Here is a 20,235-nt window from a genome sequence, read left to right as displayed (position 1 = left end):
TGGGCTTTTTGCTATATATAGTGTATTTTTCCTGCTTGGCTTTTCCCAGGGGGAACATCGTTTCTGAAATATATGTTTTGTTTCAGTAGCGCTGTACTTTGGTATTTTTTCCCTTTTTTTTGTGCTTCTGTTTTTTGTAGCGCATGGACTGCTCGGTCCAGAGCAGACAGGTTAATGCCCAAGTGTACTTGGTCCTTGGAACAGAAGGCAAAGTTATCAATGTCCTTCCTCCTGTGGGACTTCTCTGGACAAAGAAAATGCGAGAGACCAGGAGAAGTCCTGTCAGATTACTGGTGGTCAACCCATCGTGTGCCCTGGGTTTCTAGTCCCCCAGGTTAAATGCAGCAGATGTTTGCAGATTAGAGCAGTATAAATCATAGAATCATCATAGAATCATAGAATCACAGAATGGTTTGGGTTGGAGGGGACCTTAGAGACCACCTAGTTCAACCTCTCTGCCATGGGCAGGGATACCTCCCACTAGACCAGGTTAATCACCGATCCCGTTGTTTGCTAATGAATGTTAAAATTGGAAGAAAGTCCAAGGTTCAGTCAAAGGAAAAAATTACAAAGAAAATTGCTTTGGGCTTTACTTCAAAGATATAGTTTGTTTTCCAGTTGAGATTTTTGGAATTTTTTTTAGCCTCATTTGAACTCAATTCAAAAACTTAACATCACTCTGAATTAAAAAGAAAAAAGAAATTGTTCGGAAAACATCTGATTTTTTAAAAAAGTTAGAATCCAGGGTTCTTTCTAACTGAAGGGTTTTGTCAAAATCGTCACAAATTTGCAAAAGTATGTTAGTGATGCGAAACTACTGTTTTGTGTGAAAGCAAGTGTAGAGTGAAAGGTGTTTCCCAGCTCCCTCGTACACGGAGAAAACTTGTAAGAGAGAGAGTTTTGTGAGTGACGGAGGCTGCAGCTTCAGGCAGGGCTGCAGACCCCTCGCCCGGGGCCATGGCGGTGGCTGGGGATTTGCTTTACGGAGGGGAAAACCCGCCGTTGTTCTCTGCAGAGAGGCCAGACCATTTTCCCTCTTTCCCAAGGTTTCTCACCCGTCTTTATCACTCTAACTTTTCGCGGGACGCTGCCCAGGGCGGATGGATTGTGAATCCATCTCTGGGGTGGTGTTGGCATTCGGCAAGAAGCGATCTTTCCTTCTGTCCTGTGGTTTATATCGGCCTCCAGCGCAGGCGATGCTTTTGTGTGGCTTTTGTGTAATAGATTTTGTTGGGATAGCCATTACTTCGCAGTGCTAGCCGGCGATGCGCAGGCTGCTCGGGTGCGTTCGTGTGGCTCAGTGCAGTCTTTAGCCCTGCTCCCCATGCAGTCAAGCATATCTTAGCTACCGGGGTAATGATTGTTATTGGAATTCGCTGAAGAAATTTATGGTCCATGTGATTACTTCCACAAAAGGCAACAGCAGAAAACAAATAAAAGTCATGAGAATGTTAATTTTAAAAAGTTACAGTGAGGTCCTTTGGCGTAAGAGAAAGGTAGAGACTTCTGTAGCCGCTGTCAGGAGGTCGGGCGGGAGGAGAGAGGGGTTCAGCCGCAGGACGCCAACTCAGGGACAAGTACAGCAGATTGTATTTACACTTACCCAGGACCCCAACAAGGAATGGAAGAGGTGCTGCTGTTCTTGGCCAAGACACTCATTTTTGTCCCATAGCAGCCCATTCATGTCCCTCATGCAGTTGCATTTATTGAACACCATTTCTCCTGGTTTGTTTTAATTTTCTGCCAAAGGGAAGGGCTAAATAAGACACTGTCCTAAACCTGGAGCTTGGATGGCCAAAGGACCCAGCTAATGGGGACTGATGAAGAAGCTGGTGGCTGGGACAAGTCCAGCAGGACACATGGCATGGCCATGGGGTTGTGGTTGCTCTCCCTGTTGGCTGCCAGCAGCTCCAGCCAGTGCTCGCCAGGAGCTGTTGTGGGGTGGTCGCAGGGAGGAAGGCATGTTCCATCACCTGCACGTTCCATCACCTGCAGCCATCATACAGACACAACCACTCATCCCCATGGTCCTGATGGCTTCTCCCTGTCCCAAACACGTGTGCAAAAAGCTCATATCTGAGAGAATGCAACAGAAAGGGCACAAACACGTGTCCGCCTTCATGTAGCTGGATCTGGTTGAGCTGTGCTGGCTCTGGAACTGCTGAGTCATGGTGTCTTCTGAGACTCTGGGGACAGGAGCAACATATTGAACTTGGAGATGACATGTAAAAATTCTTTGTTAAGTATTTGTTCAAGTTTTGCGTTTCAGTCCAAAGGTACCAGCCGCTGGGTAACAAGCATGTCCCATGTTTGACTAGGCTGCTGGTTTCTGCTGGTGTTAAGTGCCACACGGTCCTAAGAAGACAAGGCTAAAGGACATGTTCTTGACTAATGGGACTGCAGACGTGTGCTCTGTGTGGTGAAGAGCAGTAGATAGGGACAGTGTCCAGGCTTTGTAGCAGGGGCCTGGAGAAGATGTGAAATCTCCATCTTGGGAGATTCCCATGCCTTGACAGGACATGGCCAATGTCAAAGCTGGCCCTGCTTTGAGCAGGGCTTTGGAGCGGGTAACCTACCAAGGCCCCATCCAACTTACGCTACTCTGTCGTTACAGTGTCCATGTTTAAAAAGAATTAGATGGCAAATAATTTGCATCCCCCTCCCCCTTGCTGAGATCCAAATCTGGCTGAGGGTGACCCTGGATCTGTCCCACTGCCCAGCAGACGTCTGATGGTGTCCTCTGCCCCTCTGCCTCATCCTTCTGCCTTTCGGTGCGGGAGGAGGGTTTCCAGCAGCCTCCTGCCCCAAGTCCAGCACCGAGGCGCCTGCGTCCTCCCCCGTCCCCTGTGGGGGCAGTTCTCTGAAGCCGTGGCTGTTTGAAAGACACCATGAAATCTCTTTCTTCACCTCTTGGTTCTTGAGATTTTTAAGCTCACGCTTTTCTGTTTTTCTGCACATCTCAAAGGAAACCTGCAGGAAGCTTACCTTAAAACCAAACAGACTGGTAAAAACAAGTTGATAATCCCCAGAGAAGATGCTGCAGAGCGGATAAAGCTGCCTTGCCTGCGGCAGCAGGTCCGTCCACCACCTTCAGGCTCTGTTTGCAGCCTCCCTGGGGACTCTCCCCGCAGGCAGAGGGGCAATGCCTCTGTGCCCCCGTCTCAGGGTGGTGGGCATCTCCCAGGGCTTCCTCCCGACTTGTAGCAGCAACCCCTGGGAGTCCTTGTCCCCTCTTCCCATGCACTTCTGCCTCTGCTGGTGGTGGGGTCTGACCCTTTTGGGCCACAGCTGCGTAAAGCACGGTGGAGCCAGGTCTGTGGCGAGAGGTGGACTCACCCTGCCAGAAGCCCGGGGTTTGGTGTCTTTGTGTCTTGGTGATGCCAGAGTGACTGAGGAGGGGTTCTACCGTCTCACCCTGTGCAGGCGGCACGGGCGGGCGCCTGCTCGTGTGTGCACCGCGCTGCACGTGTGCGCGTCCCCAGGCAGCCGATGTGCTGCGGTTTCGAATGGTCTGGGGGCTGGCCGCTAAGTGGGGCTGTCAAGAAGTGTGGCTGATGGACCTCGGAATATCTGGTGGAAATCGCAAGGCATTCATGCGGCGTTCATTCATCTAGCTTAGTTTCGCTTATGGCTGTGCCATTTGTCTGCCGAAGTGCTGCAATGGTAGTAGCAGGGCTCGAGACTTTTCTCCCCCGCTTCTCCTTTTCCCTTCCCCTCTCTCGTATGTCTTTTCTCTCATTTTCCTTCCCGCCCCCCCTTTGCGCGCACTCTCTCTCTCTCTCTCTCTCTATTTTTTTCCTCCTGCAAGGCTGATGGATATGCAGAGTATGTTAAGAAGCAAGCAATACTGTCACTGAGCTGATGGTGCTCAGTGACTCCTCGAGCTCCTGGCTGGTCTGTACTGCAGGAGCTTGACACCCTGACCACTGAGGCATAAAAAACAGAGAATTGGAAGCCTCAGCCTGACAGGCACCGGAGCATCCCCCAGAGAGGGTCCACGATGTGTGTCTGTGTGTGAGTGCGGGGAGGAGGGCAGTGGGGGCGGTGGGGGAGGAGAGCGAGGCAGGGGAGGATGAGACAATGAGATGTCAGCCCGTTCCCACCCGCAGCCCTGCCGCAGCGCTGATGAGCCCTCGGCACGCGCAGCCCCGCGGCCCGCGCAGGACAGAGCGGGTGCCGGCCACCTTGGGAGGACGGGAGTGGTGGTGCCAGGAGAGGGGGGCAGAGCTGAAAATGCGGGGCTGTCCTGTCCTCCGACAGGCACGGTGCCCTCCCTCGGTGTGCAGCAGCTCGCCAGGAGCCTCCTTAAAAGGCTGAGGAGCTGGGCAGGCTCCTGTGCCAAGAGCCCACACAGGGACAGTGTCTGTCCTGCCGTCCTGTCGTCCTGTCCCTCTGTCCGTCCACCCCGCAGCTCCCGGGGAGGACACGGCAGCAAGGCTTGTTCCCATCGCCTTAACATGTGTCACATTGGTCAGGCGGCGCGACTGTTTTGTGCAACTAAAACAGGGCTAAATGTCTGCATTCCTCGCTGCCGCGTGGGAAGGGAGAAGGGGAACCCCTGGGGAAGGTGAAGCACCAGACCCTGCCCATGGAAGAGGCACCCGGAGGATGAAGGGATTTTTGTGTGGCGCACACTGGAAGCAGGACCTGGCCGTGAGCCTTCAAGGACCGGGAGAGATTGTGTCACCCACCCGAGAAGTCGCCAGCCGGTTTGCCGTCTGAGGGCAAACGCAGGTCGGGCAGAGCCGGGGCAGAGACTCTGTGGAAGCCGAGGGGATTTGGGAGTCGGGGGAGAGCAGGGAGGGCTCTGGCTGCACAGACGGCGCCAGCGCAGCATCGTGAGGGAGAGGAGGGGACCAGAGAGGAGCTGACATGTCCTGCCGGGGAGACCTTGCTCCCTGGCTGGTGGGAGGCAATGGGGACACCTTTGGCAGTGGCCCTGGTGCCTCGGGTGGCTCCTGACATCGTTTCTGGCTTCGCTCTTTTAGAGTGGGCACGGTGATGGAGGTAACCTTCGGGTACTGAAGCCGTCTGTCATCCAGGACAGGTGGCAGGGAAGAAATGCAGATACGATGTCCTTCACCAGGAAGAAAGCTTTGGAAGCAGCTCTGTTCTCTGTAGCTCACGGTGAACTAATGCCATTCCCTAGAAGCAGTAACGAAAACCTGCTCTGAACGTGTACAGAAGAGTGCCCGGCACAGCCACGCGTGCTGAGCGCGCCGGTGCCTGCTGCTGCGGGGTTCAGCCCGGCGCCTGTTGCCCCGTCTGTGGACTCTCGCTCGGGGGGGAGGAGGTCGAGGCTGGCGGGTGCAGTCCCACGGGTCTGAAGGGCTGTGGGGAACAGAGAGGGTCTGTTAGCGGAGACCCCCTGGAGCACACCAGTGGTGGGCGGCTCTTGCCATCAGCACGTTCAGCGCAGTTACCGGCGTCCTTTGGTGCAGGCTGAGAGGCAGCTCGTTTTAACTGAAGCAGCAACACGTGGAGACCAAACTGCCCTGGGCCCGACCCCGTATTTTGTGTTACTGCTGAATCAGCAGAAAATACCTTTGCAGGGGGACGCAGCTGTCAGGACAGAGCGGCTCCTGCAGCCGCCGCGTTCCCAGCCAAGGGCTCCTGGCGGCGCAACCCCACCGGCCACCACAGCATCGTCCCCTCTCTCCCGGGGCCAGCGGGTCAGCAACTCGCCTAAACCGTGTCCTGAGCAAGGAGGTCGCTCATGGGCCCAGGGACCACGATGTGGTCCCCAGGGCAGGTCTGTGGTCGCGCCAGCCAGGGGTGCTGAGCCCGGGGAGCTGGGGATGGGGCGGCAGGGGTGGTCTCTGCCGCTCGACCAGGGTACGGGCAGCCCCTGGGTACGGGGAGAGGGACCAGGACAGGCGAAGGTTTCAGCGAGCATCTTCTGCACCAACCCTCTCCTCCTCTTGCCGTAGGAAACCTACTCCTTCTCCTGTGCCTGCGTGTATTTGTGTAGGAGAGAGGGAAAAGGAGAGGAGGGAGAAAGAGAGGAGGAGAGCGGGAAACTGTCATTTGTGGAAGTTTTCCTCATAAATCAGCGTCAGTGTTGGTATTTGCATGGTGGTGGAGCCGGGTGCCCTGCCCAGGGTCAGAGCCCCACGGTGCAAGGCTCTGTCCTGAAGAGCTTGCAGCTGAAGTATGAAACAGGAGGTGACATGTGAAGAGAACAAACAGATGGGGAGAGCAGGAGCTGGTGAGGAGATAAATAGCAATAACTCTTTGAGTCTTTTCTGTGTCTTTGTCTGGAGGGTTTCAAAGCCATCTGAAAGTGATGCTAGCATCCTTTTCCTTGGCTTAAAGTGATGGATGGGTGTCTGGGACCAAGAGCATGTTCTTCTGGAGAGCCTGGGAGGGTGCCCAGTATCTAGAAGGTGAGCTGGTCCATCTCCTGCCAGCAGAGAGCTTGACTGAGCAGCCCTGTCCTCGCATTGTGTCCCCTGCCCTGAGCGCTGTAGGTCTGTGGAGGCGAGGGACAGCCCCAGCAGGGTGTCCCAGACTCCGCTCCACCCCTCCTGCCTGTCCTGCTCCCGCAGCACAAGCTGCCTGAGAAAATCCCATCAGCTCAGCAGGCCTGGGCTGCAGCACGAAAAGGACGCGTAAAAGGTGGCTGCAACCATTTATTTAATAGTTCTCCCACCCATGTTGCCCTTCCTCAAAGAGGGTGGCCAGCATTGCTTGTTCTCTGGCCATCACTGGAGCACAGCACACACGGAAGGGCTCCTTCTCCCCGCAATGGTAACTGTGGTCCCAAATCAAATGATTTTTTGTTTTGTCTTTTTCTCTTTAACTTAGGGAGTGAGTTTTCTGGGAGCCCATACAGCCACCCACAATATTCAACGTACAACGACTCTTGGAGGTTTCCCAACCCTGGACTGCTGGGTAAGTTGCTGTCCCCACCTTGGGGGTTTGGTGCAGGCTGTGCCCCCTTTGCATCTGGATGGTGACCGCCGTGGTGGTCGGACGAGTGTCCTGGCGCCGTCCTGAGTCCCTGTGCGGGACTGCAGGTCTCCATTGGGGCATGCAACCACTCTTGGTTCCCTTCGCCCCATGCCTAAAACTCTTGTCTTCCCCTTTCTGCCCCCTGAAATCCTTCCAGAGACACAAGGTGTTGCCAGTAGGCACAAAGGACCACCTTTTTTTGAGGGTGAGGAATCCAGTTCACACTAAACTTGGGGCGCTTTATGGGGAGTGCTGGCTTCAGGGAGACACTGGGTTGACCATGGCCAAGCGTGAGTCCTGTCGCCCCCCACGTTGTTGTTTCTTGCTCCTTCAAGCACTTTGTGTTTCTCCCCAACCCCGCATTGCATCTGCTGCCCAGTTGTGTGTTCACCCGCTCCATCCCTCCTCTGCAAGGGACCACTGTGCCCGCACAGCCTCGCCGACGCCGGCACGGTCCCCACAGGCGGTGGGGGGGCAGGAGCCCCATGGCTCACGCAGGATCATGGCCCTCACGTGAAGGATAAACATAATCCATTTTACGCCACTGTCAAAAGCTGGCCCACTTTGACCTTATATACATGTAGCATGCAGTAATTAGAATTTTTCCCTGCATAATTTGCATGGATGAGGTAAGTAAAATACCAATTAATTGTCATCTCTCAACACAGGAGTAGCATGCCTTAGAGATTTCCAGATTTATGGATGACAGGGCTGTTATATGTGACCTCCAGCAGCGAAATAATTTTGAATTTTTGTCATAGTTTTTTCATCCAGTTTCTTTGTTTTAAGTAATTGAGTCCCCATGTAATTGAGCCACCCAGGCTGTATTCATCATGGTTCTTGTCCTTAAACAAATCCTCGGGGAGCAATAGACAGCCTCTGCCTCCCGTGCCATGGTGCTGGTGTAATGCTGCTATTTGCCGTGCCACATTTAAGGGTTTGTTAGCGGTTCCGTCATAAATCAGCAGGCAGATCTCCAGCTAATATCGATGGGCATAGCTGCACAACGCCGGGGGAGTCCCTGCGCTTGAGCCCGCAGTTTCCATGGCCACAGCCGGCAGCGCCTGTGGGGCTTGGGCTTGGAGTCCGGGGGAGGGTGCTTTAGCCAGGGGGAAGAGCGCGCACCGCGCTTTCTTCATTTCTGATGTTGCTCCTCCTTTGGAAGCCGGAGGGCTGCTGTAGGAAAGCTCTGCTGCATGGGCAGGCAGGGCGAGCCAGGTTTTAGATGGCGTGATGTTAAAAATGAATGAAAAATGCAGCCCCAACCCTGCCCTTCTGCATGGAGAGGGGGCTTTTGGCGAGGATCCCGGCTGCACACTGTGATCCCAGCTGTGGGTGCACCAGAGCCATCCTTGAGCCATCCTTGAGCCATCCCTGAGCCATCCCGGAGCCATCCCAGAGCCACCCTGGAGCTCCTGGCCACCCCGCAGGGATGGGCAGTGGCCCTTTGACTCCAGCAGCAGGAGGTTGTGCCCATGACCTGCTCGCCTCCTCGTTTCAGATGATGGGCTGGTGTACGTTCTGGCGCACTGGCCGGAGCGCTGGGCTGGGCACATCCCGGTGGTGCCCTGGCGATGGGCAGGTCCGGGTCAGGAGAGGACTTTAAACCAGTGGCAGGTCAGGAGCCAGCCGCTTGCTGCCAAGACACCTTTTACCTGTGCCATTCCCTTTTTTTTCCCCTGGTTCTTCTTCTTTTTCTCGTTTCCTTTTCAAACGATGCATTCTGGGGGCACATTTCGTCAGCTGAAAGGACAGCGTGGTCGCGCAGCAAGGCTCGGGTCTCAGCCTGGCGAGGATTTCTACAGCGGCATTGACGCAGCAGCGTGCTGTGAACATGCATTTAAGTGAGGGAAGGGCAAAAAGATTTGAATGGTACGACTTTCCTTCCGAATCTGCAGCTTTATTGAAATTGAAGTGTTTCACAGTATAATGACAACAGTGCCACGTTTGCTGGTGGGAATTGTTAAAAGGTATGATCTTGGCTTCCTTGTTTTTATCCTCTTTAAAATACTTTATTTCGGTATTTTCAAAATCTTATGTTTCAGTAAACACAGACTCAGTCGCTGCACAAATAACTGTATGTTGCTCTGGATGTGCAATGACACATTCGGAGTTACGAGACTGGAAGTTTTGATGCATCAAAAAGCAAAAGAAATGGGAATTCTTGTTTTTCAGCAAGTCCTAAGGATGAACTTACCATTCCAGTTCAGCCGGGTCACAAAACTGGGAGTGATGGAGTTTCCTGGAGGGGGAATCCCCTTGTCTGACCACTGGCAGTGTAGCCTGAACCCCCGTGCACTGCTCCAGGGCCCCGTGGGCACCCGTGAGAGCTGGGCACAGAGCTCTCGGTGAGCTGGACCTTGGATTCTCTTCCATTCGGGACCAGAGGAGGCCCCAGAGATGCTGGGGGGGCTGGAGCCCCTCTGCTGTGAGGACAGGCTGAGAGAGCTGGGGGGGTTCAGCCTGGAGAAGAGAAGGCTCCGTGGAGACCTTATAGCAGCCTTCCAGCACCTGAAGGGGGCCTACAGGAGGGGTGGGGAGGGACTCTGGATCAGCAAGTGTAATGATAGGATGAGGGGTAACAGCCTCAAACTGAAGGAGGGGAGATTTAGATTGGATATCAGGAAGAAATTCTTGGCTGTGAAGGTGGTGAGCCCCTGGCCCAGGTTGCCCAGAGAAGCTGTGGCTGCCCCATCCCTGGAGGGGTTCAAGGCCAGGTTGGACGGGGCTTGGAGCAACCTGGGCTGGTGGGAGGTGTCCCTGCCCAGGGCAGGGGGTGCCACTGGGTGGCCGTTAAGGTCCCTTCCAACGCAAACCATTCTGCAATTTCAAGCCTCTCTGTCAGAAAAACACCAAAAAAAAATGGTGGTGGTTGGTTTGGAAAGGCATTTATTAATCAACATCGTACCACACAGGCTGTTCGGAAGGTCCGTGACTCATCTATGTGGGGAATCCCAACCCGATTGCCCCTGGCATTTGGGGCTGGAGGTCAGTTCACGGAGCTGGTGCTCCGAGAGACATGGCAAGGTCCAGGTGCAGCTGTAGGACCCCAGCCAGAATGTCTCCCTCTGCACCCCCAGGCTGTGGGATGGACACATCTCTTGTGCCCTGCAGAGATCCTGCTCATCCACAGCTCCGCGTCCTCCCCATGAGCCTGATCCCACACTCCCTTCTCCCTGGGTGCCTGCTCATCCCGCTGGTGCTTCAGGGCAAGTAGGAATCTGTGGCAGAGCCTTAAAATCCTGCTCCGAGTCTCCTTGCACGCCCAGAAGGCTCTGTGTGATGAGCCCCAGCACCCGCAGTAGAGAGGAGGTTAATTTAAACTATATCCAGGATGCTTCCACTCTTCTCAGGAGTATACGTGAGTGTGTTTAGTAATTCTCTCCTGAGAGCAAGCTCTGGCAGTATCAGCCTCAAAGCAGAAACCTTGACAAAATTAATCAGGACTGGTACATGGACTGACACAGTTTGTTTTACTAAGTCCCGCTCCCTTCACCGAGATGAAAGTGTAATACTGTAAGCACTTAACAGCACCTACATTCAATTAATTCCCTGTGCTGGCAAGGAAGAATTGCACTGCAGCAATCACACCAGGCTGAGACCTGTGAAAAAGGAGCTAAAGGGAGAGATGCCGTGATCTGCAAGTGGCAGGAGGAAAGGATACTTCGGCTGAAAAATGATTTGGGGGGGAAATAAAGAGAATAGGAACAGAGAGAAAAAAGTTCTCCCTCCTCTCTGGGCCAGTCCCGAATGCTGTGCCCCATAGCTCTTGTGGAAGGGGAGATGACCAGGCTGCACTCCTCCAGGGTGGCATGAGAAGAAGAAGAAGGCACTTCCCTGCTGCAGCTCTGCAGCATTTTCCTGCTCTCCCACGCCATTGTTTGCCGCAGTGGCCCCCACAACCAGCTCTGCGTCAGGGCACCGCAGGCTTTGCTGTGTGGGGTGAGTCACCACTGTGCCCTGGTGGCCAAGAAGGCCAGTGGTCTCCTGGGGTGCACTGAAAAGAGCGTGGGCAGCAGGTCGAGGTAGGTCATCCTCCCACTCTGCTCTGCCCCGATGGGGCCACTTCTGGAGTGCTGTGTCCAGTTAGAATCATAGAATGTGTTGGGGTGGAAGGGACCTTTAATGGTCATCTAGTCCAGCCCCCTGCAGTGAGCAGGGACATCTTTAACTAGATCAGTTCTGCGCTCCCCAGTTCAAGAAGGACGGGGAACTGCTGGAGAGGGTCCAGCGGAGGCTACGAGGATCGTCAGGGGACTGGAACACCTCTCTGATGAGGAAAGGCTGAGAGCCCTGGGGCCGTTTAGCCTGGAGAAGACTGAGAGGGGGTCTCATCAATGCTCAGCAAGAGCTAAAGGGCAGATGGCAAGAGGATGGGGCCAGGCTCTTCTCAGTGGTGCCTGGGGACAGGACAAGGGGCAACGGGCACAAACTGGAACACGGGAAATTCCATCTCAACGTGAGGGAAAACTCCTTTCCTGTGAGGGTGGCAGAGCCCTGGCACAGGCTGCCCAGAGAGGTGTGGAGCCTCTGCTCTGGAGATTCTCCAAACCTGCCTGGAGATGCCATCCTGTGCCACCTGCTCTGGGTGACCCTGCTCTGGCAGGGGTTGGACTGCGTGATCTCCAGAGCTCCCTGCTGACTGTGGCCAGAGGGAGGACAGACCCCAAGTTCCCAGAGGCAACTGGCAAGAGGACACAAACCCTGACCACTCACGTGGCGTCTGGTGGCTGTAGCAGGCGTCCCCATCCCAAAGGCAGAAGAGGAGGTGGAGAAAGGGGCATCTTTTGTTTTGTTTTTTCCCCCCTCCCGGTGCTGTGGATGACCTGGAAGGGGACAGAGCAGGGGCGCACATGGCAGTGTGCACACAAGCACAGGGGAACCGTGCCTGGGGCTCAGTCCGTCGCTGTCGGCACGTCCTGACACATGCTGGCGTGGCCTCGGCTCAGCATGCACCACGAGCGGGCAACAGCAACACGGCCCAGTGAAGAAAAACGATTCAATTTTGCCCTGGCTTGTTGCAATAACTTCTCTACCATTTTTGCTCACTGTGTTCGGCGTGACGCTGCTCGCGCAGGGTTTCACTTGGCGCAGCGTCCCCGCTCCCGCCTGCACGCGGTCCCTGTGCTGTCGCGGTGCCACGGCTGCTGGTGCCGGCATGGTGAGGGCAGGGCTCGGAGCCCATCAACTAGGATTACATTCAGTTCTTCTGTGAAAAGATTAGAGAACAAGTAGGTACCAGAAATGACTGTGTCAAGAAATAAATTGATGGCAGTATGAATTAGAAAGGAAAAACGACAGAAGGACGGACAAGTCTGTTCTGGATGGGGGCATGGTGACAGGGAGGAAGAGTGAAGGCTTTGTGATGTGATGTTTTCATTTTTCACTTTAAACGCAAGCTTTTTTGATTTCGCTGCTGAAAGGCAAGCTGGAAAAATCAAACTTTAGGGAAGTGTAAGGCCATTGGAAAGCATGAAAGAAATATTGGGCTTTGGTAGCTGCACTGAGTCAGAACAGCAGCGAGGAAGAGGGAGGGGGAAAGCAAAGGCCCTGACCCCCAAAAGATCCTCTTTACCCCAAAACCTCAGGAGGTGCTGCGTCTGGCTCTGGTGGGACCCACACGTCACTCCGTGGGTCAGGGTGAAATTGTTTGGTGCCGCTAGACACCCTTTCCTGGATTTTCCACCCCTCTGCCTGAGCTGAGCTGCCATGGCTGGTGCCAGGCCCCGGCGTCTCCGCTGGCGGTCACACCAAGGAGCTGGACACCACCAGCCCCTGCTCCCCATTGACCTCCTGGTGCTGCAGTGGGTGAGGACAGCAGCTCCAGCAGCTCTTCGTGGGCCTGCAAGGGCTTTCACTTGGAGTTGCTGCCTGCCCCACAGCAGGAGCTGATCCCCAAGGACTCCTGGGCAGCAGGAGTGGCCCTGAGGGGACACAGACTCACAGGCTGGGCACCCTCGAGGGTTCACTGCCTGCAGAGAACATCCCCAAAACCCCAGCTAGACAGGGCATGCGCATTTCAAAGTCTGGTGAGCTCTTCAGTTCGCCTTTGCTCATTGAAGGCCGCCTCATTTGGCCAAGGGGGTAAAGGCAGGGAGGTCGGGATTGCTGGCACCTCTGGGGTGGGGTCACTTGTGAGACGAGACCGTACAGCCCAGCCAACTCCGGAGCCATTCCTCTTGTGGGCTCTTTGTCACTTGTCCACACCTGCCTGGGGGACTCAGATGCACGTGTCCGAGCGCGAGTCCTTCCAAGGGGCTTCTTCCACACCACAGCGTGGTGCATGGGAAAGTGCTGGTGACTTGGAGACCAACCTGGTAGTGCCCTGAAAAATTTTTTGCTTGACTCTTTTCTTACACGGAATCAGAGTTGGTTTCCTCTCCGGTGCACTTGGAAAGTATTTAATAGCTGGTGTCTGGTATCTCTCTGAATACATCTGAAGTCAAAGACTCTTCATGATCCAAGCAAATGGTCAAGGTTCCAGGTGATCCTTTGGTGACCACCCAATCTACCAGCACTTAACCCTGCAGGCCAGAAATGTCATTGCTGGTATTTTTCATGCCTTGTCATGGTAGAGGAGTGCCTTGGCATTCAGCAATCTCCAAAGCTCTAAGCCTCGCCTGCATAGTTCGTTTAGGTGTGTAACGCAGGTACTCAATCAAAAAATAGAGCATAAATTTGATCGGTTCGAGGCTTAGGTGTTCATTTCAAAAGCTGTGATATGCAATATCAAGTGCTTTGTTGGGTGAGGCATTATTTGCTGGAGGTGGCTGTAAACTACTTTCTGAGTTCAAATTTGTTACCACGTGAAAGTTGCCAATATTTTCTGAAGACAGTTTCTCCCTTCATCAAATGCATTGGATGCCGAAGGACTTTCCCTGGCTGGGCAGAAGCTGGCACAGTGTCATGATTCCAAAGCAAATCTGGTAGCACAACCTTGGCATTTTTTTCTGGAGCTCCAAGGTCGCTGTCAGAGCTAAGCAGAATCTGGGGCCTTATTCCCTGATAGAGGTAGTTTGAGAAAAGGGGGAGCTGTTGTTGAGTTGAGTGAAATACGTTGAACGCTTTGGGGTTCAACCTCCTTCTCCTCCCAAAATGAGGGGAAAAATAAATCAGAGAAGTCAGAGCGTGGTAACGTGTTAGGGCTGGAATATTTTTGACTTTGCATTCTGAAAAGCAATTCATGTTTTCGGTGAAGTAAATGAAACTAAGGTTGTGAGTAGAAGAAGGGAACCGGGTACCCTACAGCCATCAGAAATGCAAAGCGGTGGTAGCACAGTTCTCCTGCAGAGTGCGTGAGTGTGGTTTGTGTTTTAGTTACCGGGTCCTTATTGCTGTGGCTGTGAGCTCCCTGCTGCCCGTCTCGCCGGGCTGCGAGCTGGCACCTTTCCACCTTTGTCTTCCTCACGCTCATCCCTTCTCTTGCAGGCTCCCCCTACTACTACAGCGCTGCAGCCCGTGGGGCAGCCCCGCCGGCTGCCGCTGCCGCCTACGACCGCCACTGACACCGGGGTGCTGGCAGGGACCGCAGGCACCGCCTGGGCCACCGCCGCCACTCGCCTCGCTGCCGCCGCGCCAGCCGGACGGCGGGGGACAGAGGGAGGACGTACCCAGTAGGAACAGGCTAATTGAAGTTTTGCTCTTTGGACTTGGTGAACTGATGATTGTTGTTGTGTTCTCAAACCTGGTGGCACCGGCTGGGTTCTCAGATCAGACAAAGAACCAGGAGGAAGCGGTTCTCCTGACACTCTGTGTGATGGGAAAGGCGCGGTAGCTCCATGTCTTTTGCAGCCGGCTGGCTACTGCTTTAATGGCCTGTGGGTGCCACGGCTGTATCTGGGGATAAGGAAGAGGCGTGAGCAGCTCCCCTCGGGGCGGCTTCCTCTTGCTGCACACTGAAACAGGCTGTGAGACTCAAGGCAATTTTTTTTTTTGTTGTTGTTTTTTTTTTTTTAATTATTATTTTTCGGTGGCAAAAAAAAAAATCAGTCTGCTCAATTTTACACAAGCACCACTGTAAATACTGGCTTGTTTGTATTACGATAAGAGTGGCTTAAGCATAAGCAGCAACATTGTACAAATATGATCTCAAAACGCATCTGAAAATGTGTTTTGAAACTGGTGCACTGATTCAAAGAATCCAGTAAGCTTTAAGCAACTTTGAACCAGGTTAACACTCGTTATGACTATACTTTGGGCTGATGTTATTTCTGTATAGAGCATCCTATCTGACAGCCGTGTGTGATCATGCTGTATGCTGGTGTCAAACACATGGGCCACTGAAGAAATGGGCAGTTTTGTGACATTTTACTGCTTAATATTCATTTATGTTAATTTGTCATCATAATGAGTACTGAAACAAATTCTCTGGTTTCAAGTTAAGCAGCATCCAAGAAGGAATTCCTAAATAATAGTTGACACCTTATGTACATCTCAATAGGTTGTGTGCTAAAACCCAATTATAAGCATCCTGAGACGAAGGGGGATGAATACCACGGTGATGATTTTTGTTAAACGGATGTACTGAGCGGTGCGTACCAAACACGAGGGTGACCACACACACTTTCTGTGGCAAATTGGAGAGGAAGGCGTTTGCTTTGGGGGTCTGTGCATTTCAGTGAAGGCATTTCCAATTGGAGCCACCGCAGTCCAAACGAGTGCCGTGGCGGGCGGAGGTTTTGCTCTGTTGATTCCATGTTTCTTCCCTCCTGCTCAGAGAGGGAGTGCTAATAGTGACATGTCCTTCAATGTGTGGCTTCCTGGGGCTAATGAAGAGAGGAGAGCAGCTACAAACGACCTGCCAAGCAGCTACACCAGTCACTGCCATCTCATGTAGCAAGAACTGCTGATTTTCCCCTGCCCCGGGCTAAGGGGCAGCCAACCTCGGTCACGTATGGATGACAGACGTGACCCCATCCTCTCATCCTGAGGGTGGTGGAGAAGATCCCTGGCCCTGGCGAGATGAAGATCTGGCCGTAGCCTCCTTATTCCCAACCCAACCATCCTTATCTGCCCGGAGTAGTGCAGGCACTGCAGGGGGTCCTGCCTGTGTCCTGCGGCTGAAGAAGGGTTGTTGGTGTTGAACATGAGGTGCTTTCCCATGGATGAACGTTCAAGTATAAATGCTTGCCTCCAGCTGAACAAGCATTTCTCTGAAATGGCAGCTCCTGAGTTAATACTCCTCTCTCTCCTCCTCCTCCCTCCCCACCTCATCACTTGTGCTGCGTGTCCAGTGTCCTTAGTGGCCACTGACCACTGGCCATTGAGAAGCTCACTCTCCAACTCCAGTGGCATCTTCTCACACTGTGGAAATGCAGCCATCACTTCCAAGTTCACAGGGCAGATGTGTTCAGGTCCTCAAAAGCCATGGAAGCAGCCAGGTCCTACCAGCTTAACAATGTTTCAGTGAGATGTTCACAGATCCCATCAGGGGTCTTGGCCGGAGTCCTTCAAACTGTGTCCCTAACCCAGAAGTAAGTTTTGTGACAAACTTACCAGTGAGAAAAATCCTGCTTTTCATCTTTCAGCAATTAATAGCTGATACACACCCGTTTTTAACTGAAGATAAGTAACAGCATGGACAGTTTACACAGGGAACCTTCTGAAGCTTTCTGAGCACCCTGTGATTGCTTGATGCACCCTGCTGACAAAGCTGCAAAGGGTGTTTCTGCCCCTGGATGCTGGTCGCATGGGGATGCCCCGCAAGCCCCTGTCGAGGGGTGTGGGTTGTTTGCACCCAGAGTGCACACACCTTCTCTGTGAGCTCGGGAAGGGATGAGGCCATCCAGTGTCTTGTCTGAAGAGAAAAGAAACGAGAGCTTGAGTGTGGGCCACGAGGATGCGGGTGGTGGTTCCAGAGCAGAGGTGGGCTGAGCTACACCAGCTACGGAGCTACACCACCCACTTGGTGACCAGGCTGGTCTGAAACAAGTCTTTCCATCTGTCCAGCAAGGGAACAGCAGCTCCTGTCGACGGTGTGTAGGTCCTTCACCCACTCTGTGAACTGCCCAGAAAACACCCCTCCTTTACTTGCTCCCTCAGCGGCATGGCTTGTGTGACATACGCTAATTCAGATAACACTGAGGAGACCAAACATGAGACTTTGGCAGATGTTGACATGCTCAGGACGGAGGCTCTTGTAGTTGGGCTGGGGACTTAGGAAAGGCATGGCAGGTGTATTTCCCCTGAAGGATGCATGGATGCCGCTGGATGAAGTGACCTGAGGTTCTCAGAGCTGACTGGCGCTTTGGTTTCATTGGGACTCCCTGAGGGTGATCCTCAGCCAGAGCACGGTGGTGGGCTCCACTCTACCGGCCGTAGGCACTGGCAGGGCAGCAAAGAGGTCCTGGTTGGAGCCGTGGAGGGGAAACCCCTAATTCCCACCCTTGCATGTGCCAGGCAGGTGCCTGCACCCGGCAAACCTCCCAAAACACGGCAGCCGGGCTGGGACTGCTTCCCAGCTGGGACTGCTACTGGGACTGCTTCCCAGCAAGAAAGGCCAGTAAGAGCTGGCCCATTGAGTATGCACGCCGTACTTCTGAAAGAGACACTTCTTGGCAGTACTTTCTGGTTTTGAGAATATTTCACCTGGGGTTTACAAACTGCTTTCCTCGGGAGGCCAGGACTTTCTGTCCACAGTCTTCATTGTGGGAATCCTCCTCCTCGAGGAGCATCTTTGAAAGACACTGCTGGCAGAAGGTGGCCCCCTGGGGATGATGGAGAGCTGCTTGCTGCCACCCCGTGCTCTGTGTCCCTCCATGTCATGGTGGGTCACCAGCTGAGGTGGAAGCTGGAAGCATATGGCCCCTTGGGGCTGCAAAGAGGGGATAGAGCAAGACCAGAGTGGGGTTTGGGGTGACCTGCCTACCCTTCGCTCAGGCGGGATACCTGGCTGTGCAGCTATCTCTACCAGACTCTTCTCTTGTAGAAGTCAGCCCCATGGAGTGCCTTTGGGCAGTTTCAGCTCTAGACTCAGTAATATGCTTGGCTAGATGGAGGGTTTTGCAGTAGTATGCGCTCCAGCAATAAATTTATCAAGTACATTGCCTACACGGACAGGCTGAGGAATGAAAAGGGAGAGATGGAGAGGGAAAACGCTGCCGTAAGACTAAATCCACGGAGGCCATGAGCCAGGATTACATGAACTGACTTGTTGAGGAATCCCTCAGTCAAACGCTGTGAGAGTGTGACCATAAAGACGACATAAAATGCTGTAGGCATTGGGTGTCTGAAGGTTCCGTTTTGGAGGCGTTGTTGTTAGGCAGCTCCACTGACTGCAGAGCTCAGGATGTCTTGGGGACGGATCCACAGACCCAAAGCTTTGTTTGTTCGCTGTCAAACCAGGAAAACGCCCCGGGCTCTGGGAGTGTGGGGCTAGAGAGAGCATGTTGGTTCAGAGACGCAGAGGCGTCCCAGCAGGGCCCTGACCCCCACGGGGACTGATGGTGTCGGGGCAGCCTCGGGGCCTGAGGCACCCAGGATGGCAACGGCAAGGGAAGAAACGGCGCCAGCAAAAGGAAAAAGGAAAAAGAGGAAAAAGAAGGATGCTGAGAGGTGGTTTTTGGAAGGAAGCCTTTCTGGCCAGGGAGGGACAGTCCATGGAGCCCACAACTGTGGAGTGCTCTCGCCCGTCCCCTCCTTGGCTCCCTGTGGCACGTCCTGCCAGTGCCGTGGTGCCGGGGCAGCGCGATGGGCTCCCTGTGCTGGTGATGGCAGCCACCCGCTGTGGATAAATGCTCCACCATGCCTGGTCTTAACTGATGGGGTTGTATTCCTTTTCTTATTTTCTTTAATTTACCTATTCTACACGTCCTTCAGCGTGGAGGAGAGAGGAAGCCATGTTTCTGTGTTGCTTATTCCAACCGCGAGTACCCATAGCTTCAAAGAGCCATGGCCCGTTGCGGCGTTAACGCATGTGGCTGCTGCTGGCAGCTACGTCTGTGACTGCGTGTCCTCCCCGGTGCTGGGCTCTGTCCTGCTGCATGCGCCCAGGACGCATGAGGCCACGGCCACGACGGGGAGCACGGCACTAAGCTGACCCACCCTGTGACTCTGTCCCAGCAAACGCTGGGAAAACCTGCTTTTTCTTCTGGATTCACTGAGAAAATGACATTAGAGGGCCAGCGGCTCCTGGGTGACATGCCCTGCAGCCTCTTGCCGGGCACGTGGGCGATGCTCCTGCACGGTGTTACCCGGGTTAGGTGGCTGGCACCGATGCGGCCACCACTGACGCCGCCACTGCCGCTCCGTGCGCGGTGGCTGGGGACGCCAGCCGGGGAGCCCGGTTGTGCCCCTCGGACTGAGACCCGCTCCTGCCGCAGGTCCGCCTTACTGCAGCGCCAGAAATGGAGAGATCCACAAGGATCTGAACTGGTTATTGTCGCTTTTCTGGTGGAGCTGAGACGTGATGTGCAAACAGCACATGAAGGGCACGTCCAAGAGGTGCCCGGTGCCAGGGCTGTTGTTCTGGCACCGCAGCGGGTGTCGCTGCCGGCTCTGGCGGTGGCTGCGCTCCTCGATGGCGCTGCTGGAGGGGGCTCGGGCAGTGGAGCAGCCCCAGGGCAGGTGTGTGGGGACGGACGTGCACGCGCATGCGTATGTGTGGGGACACTTGGGTCCCCCAGACCCTGGGGGGGGTGGGGGTCATGGAGGGGGGACCCCAGTCCTGCGATGGCCCTGGCCACCACTGCCCGTGTCCAGGGTCTTCTGCGCTGCCCCGTCGAAGCGAGACGGGAATCTGGCCAGTGGGCGTTCAGTCCTGCCTTTCGCTTCGCTCAGCCTCCTGGGGGAAGAAACCTTGTCCTGGTTTTTCACTTTCTAGTGGCCTTTGTACATTCTGAAATTACAGAAACTCATTTCATTGCAAATGGAATTCCTTTCCAAGAAAAAAAAAAAAAAAAAAGAACAGGCTTTTTTTTTCTTAGAGACAAAACTACTTTGTATTAGGGACTTCTAGCATCAAAGAAATACATATCTGTTGTATCCACCAAAGTCTGCAATGCCTGCATTGAAGCTTACTTCTTAAAAAAGAGAGGAAAAATAAAAGAGAGGGAGAGAAATAGAAGCCTCCCCCCCTTGAAAAACACATACAAACAAAAAAAAATAACTTACAAAAAAACTCATAAAAATAACTGTTGAATTGCCTTTGAAAGTAGGGGATAACATCTGTTGCGAAACAGATGAAAAAATGCTTCTTAAAATGTGTATGTTTTGTATTCTTTTTTTCTAGTAGGAAAAGAACAGACTTGAAATCTTGGTGTTTTTTCCTTAGTGCTGTGTGTT

General features: G+C 53.7%; 1 protein-coding gene across 1 annotated transcript in view; it reads left to right on the top strand.

Moving 5' to 3' along the window:
- The window catches only part of PAX5 (paired box 5), a 136,760-nt gene extending 122,301 nt beyond the window's left edge, over nt 1-14,459 (top strand). Inside the window, exons 9-10 of the mRNA XM_074569347.1 lie at nt 6,808-6,894; nt 14,383-14,459. Coding sequence (XP_074425448.1) covers nt 6,808-6,894; nt 14,383-14,459 — 164 coding nt within the window. The remainder of the gene's footprint in view (nt 1-6,807; nt 6,895-14,382) is intronic.
- Nucleotides 14,460-20,235: the final 5,776 nt, after the last annotated feature.

The sequence above is a fragment of the Larus michahellis genome, chromosome Z (genome assembly GCF_964199755.1).
Source record: "Larus michahellis chromosome Z, bLarMic1.1, whole genome shotgun sequence".
NCBI lineage: Eukaryota > Metazoa > Chordata > Aves > Charadriiformes > Laridae > Larus > Larus michahellis.
This window is presented reverse-complemented; position numbering and strand designations above follow the sequence as displayed.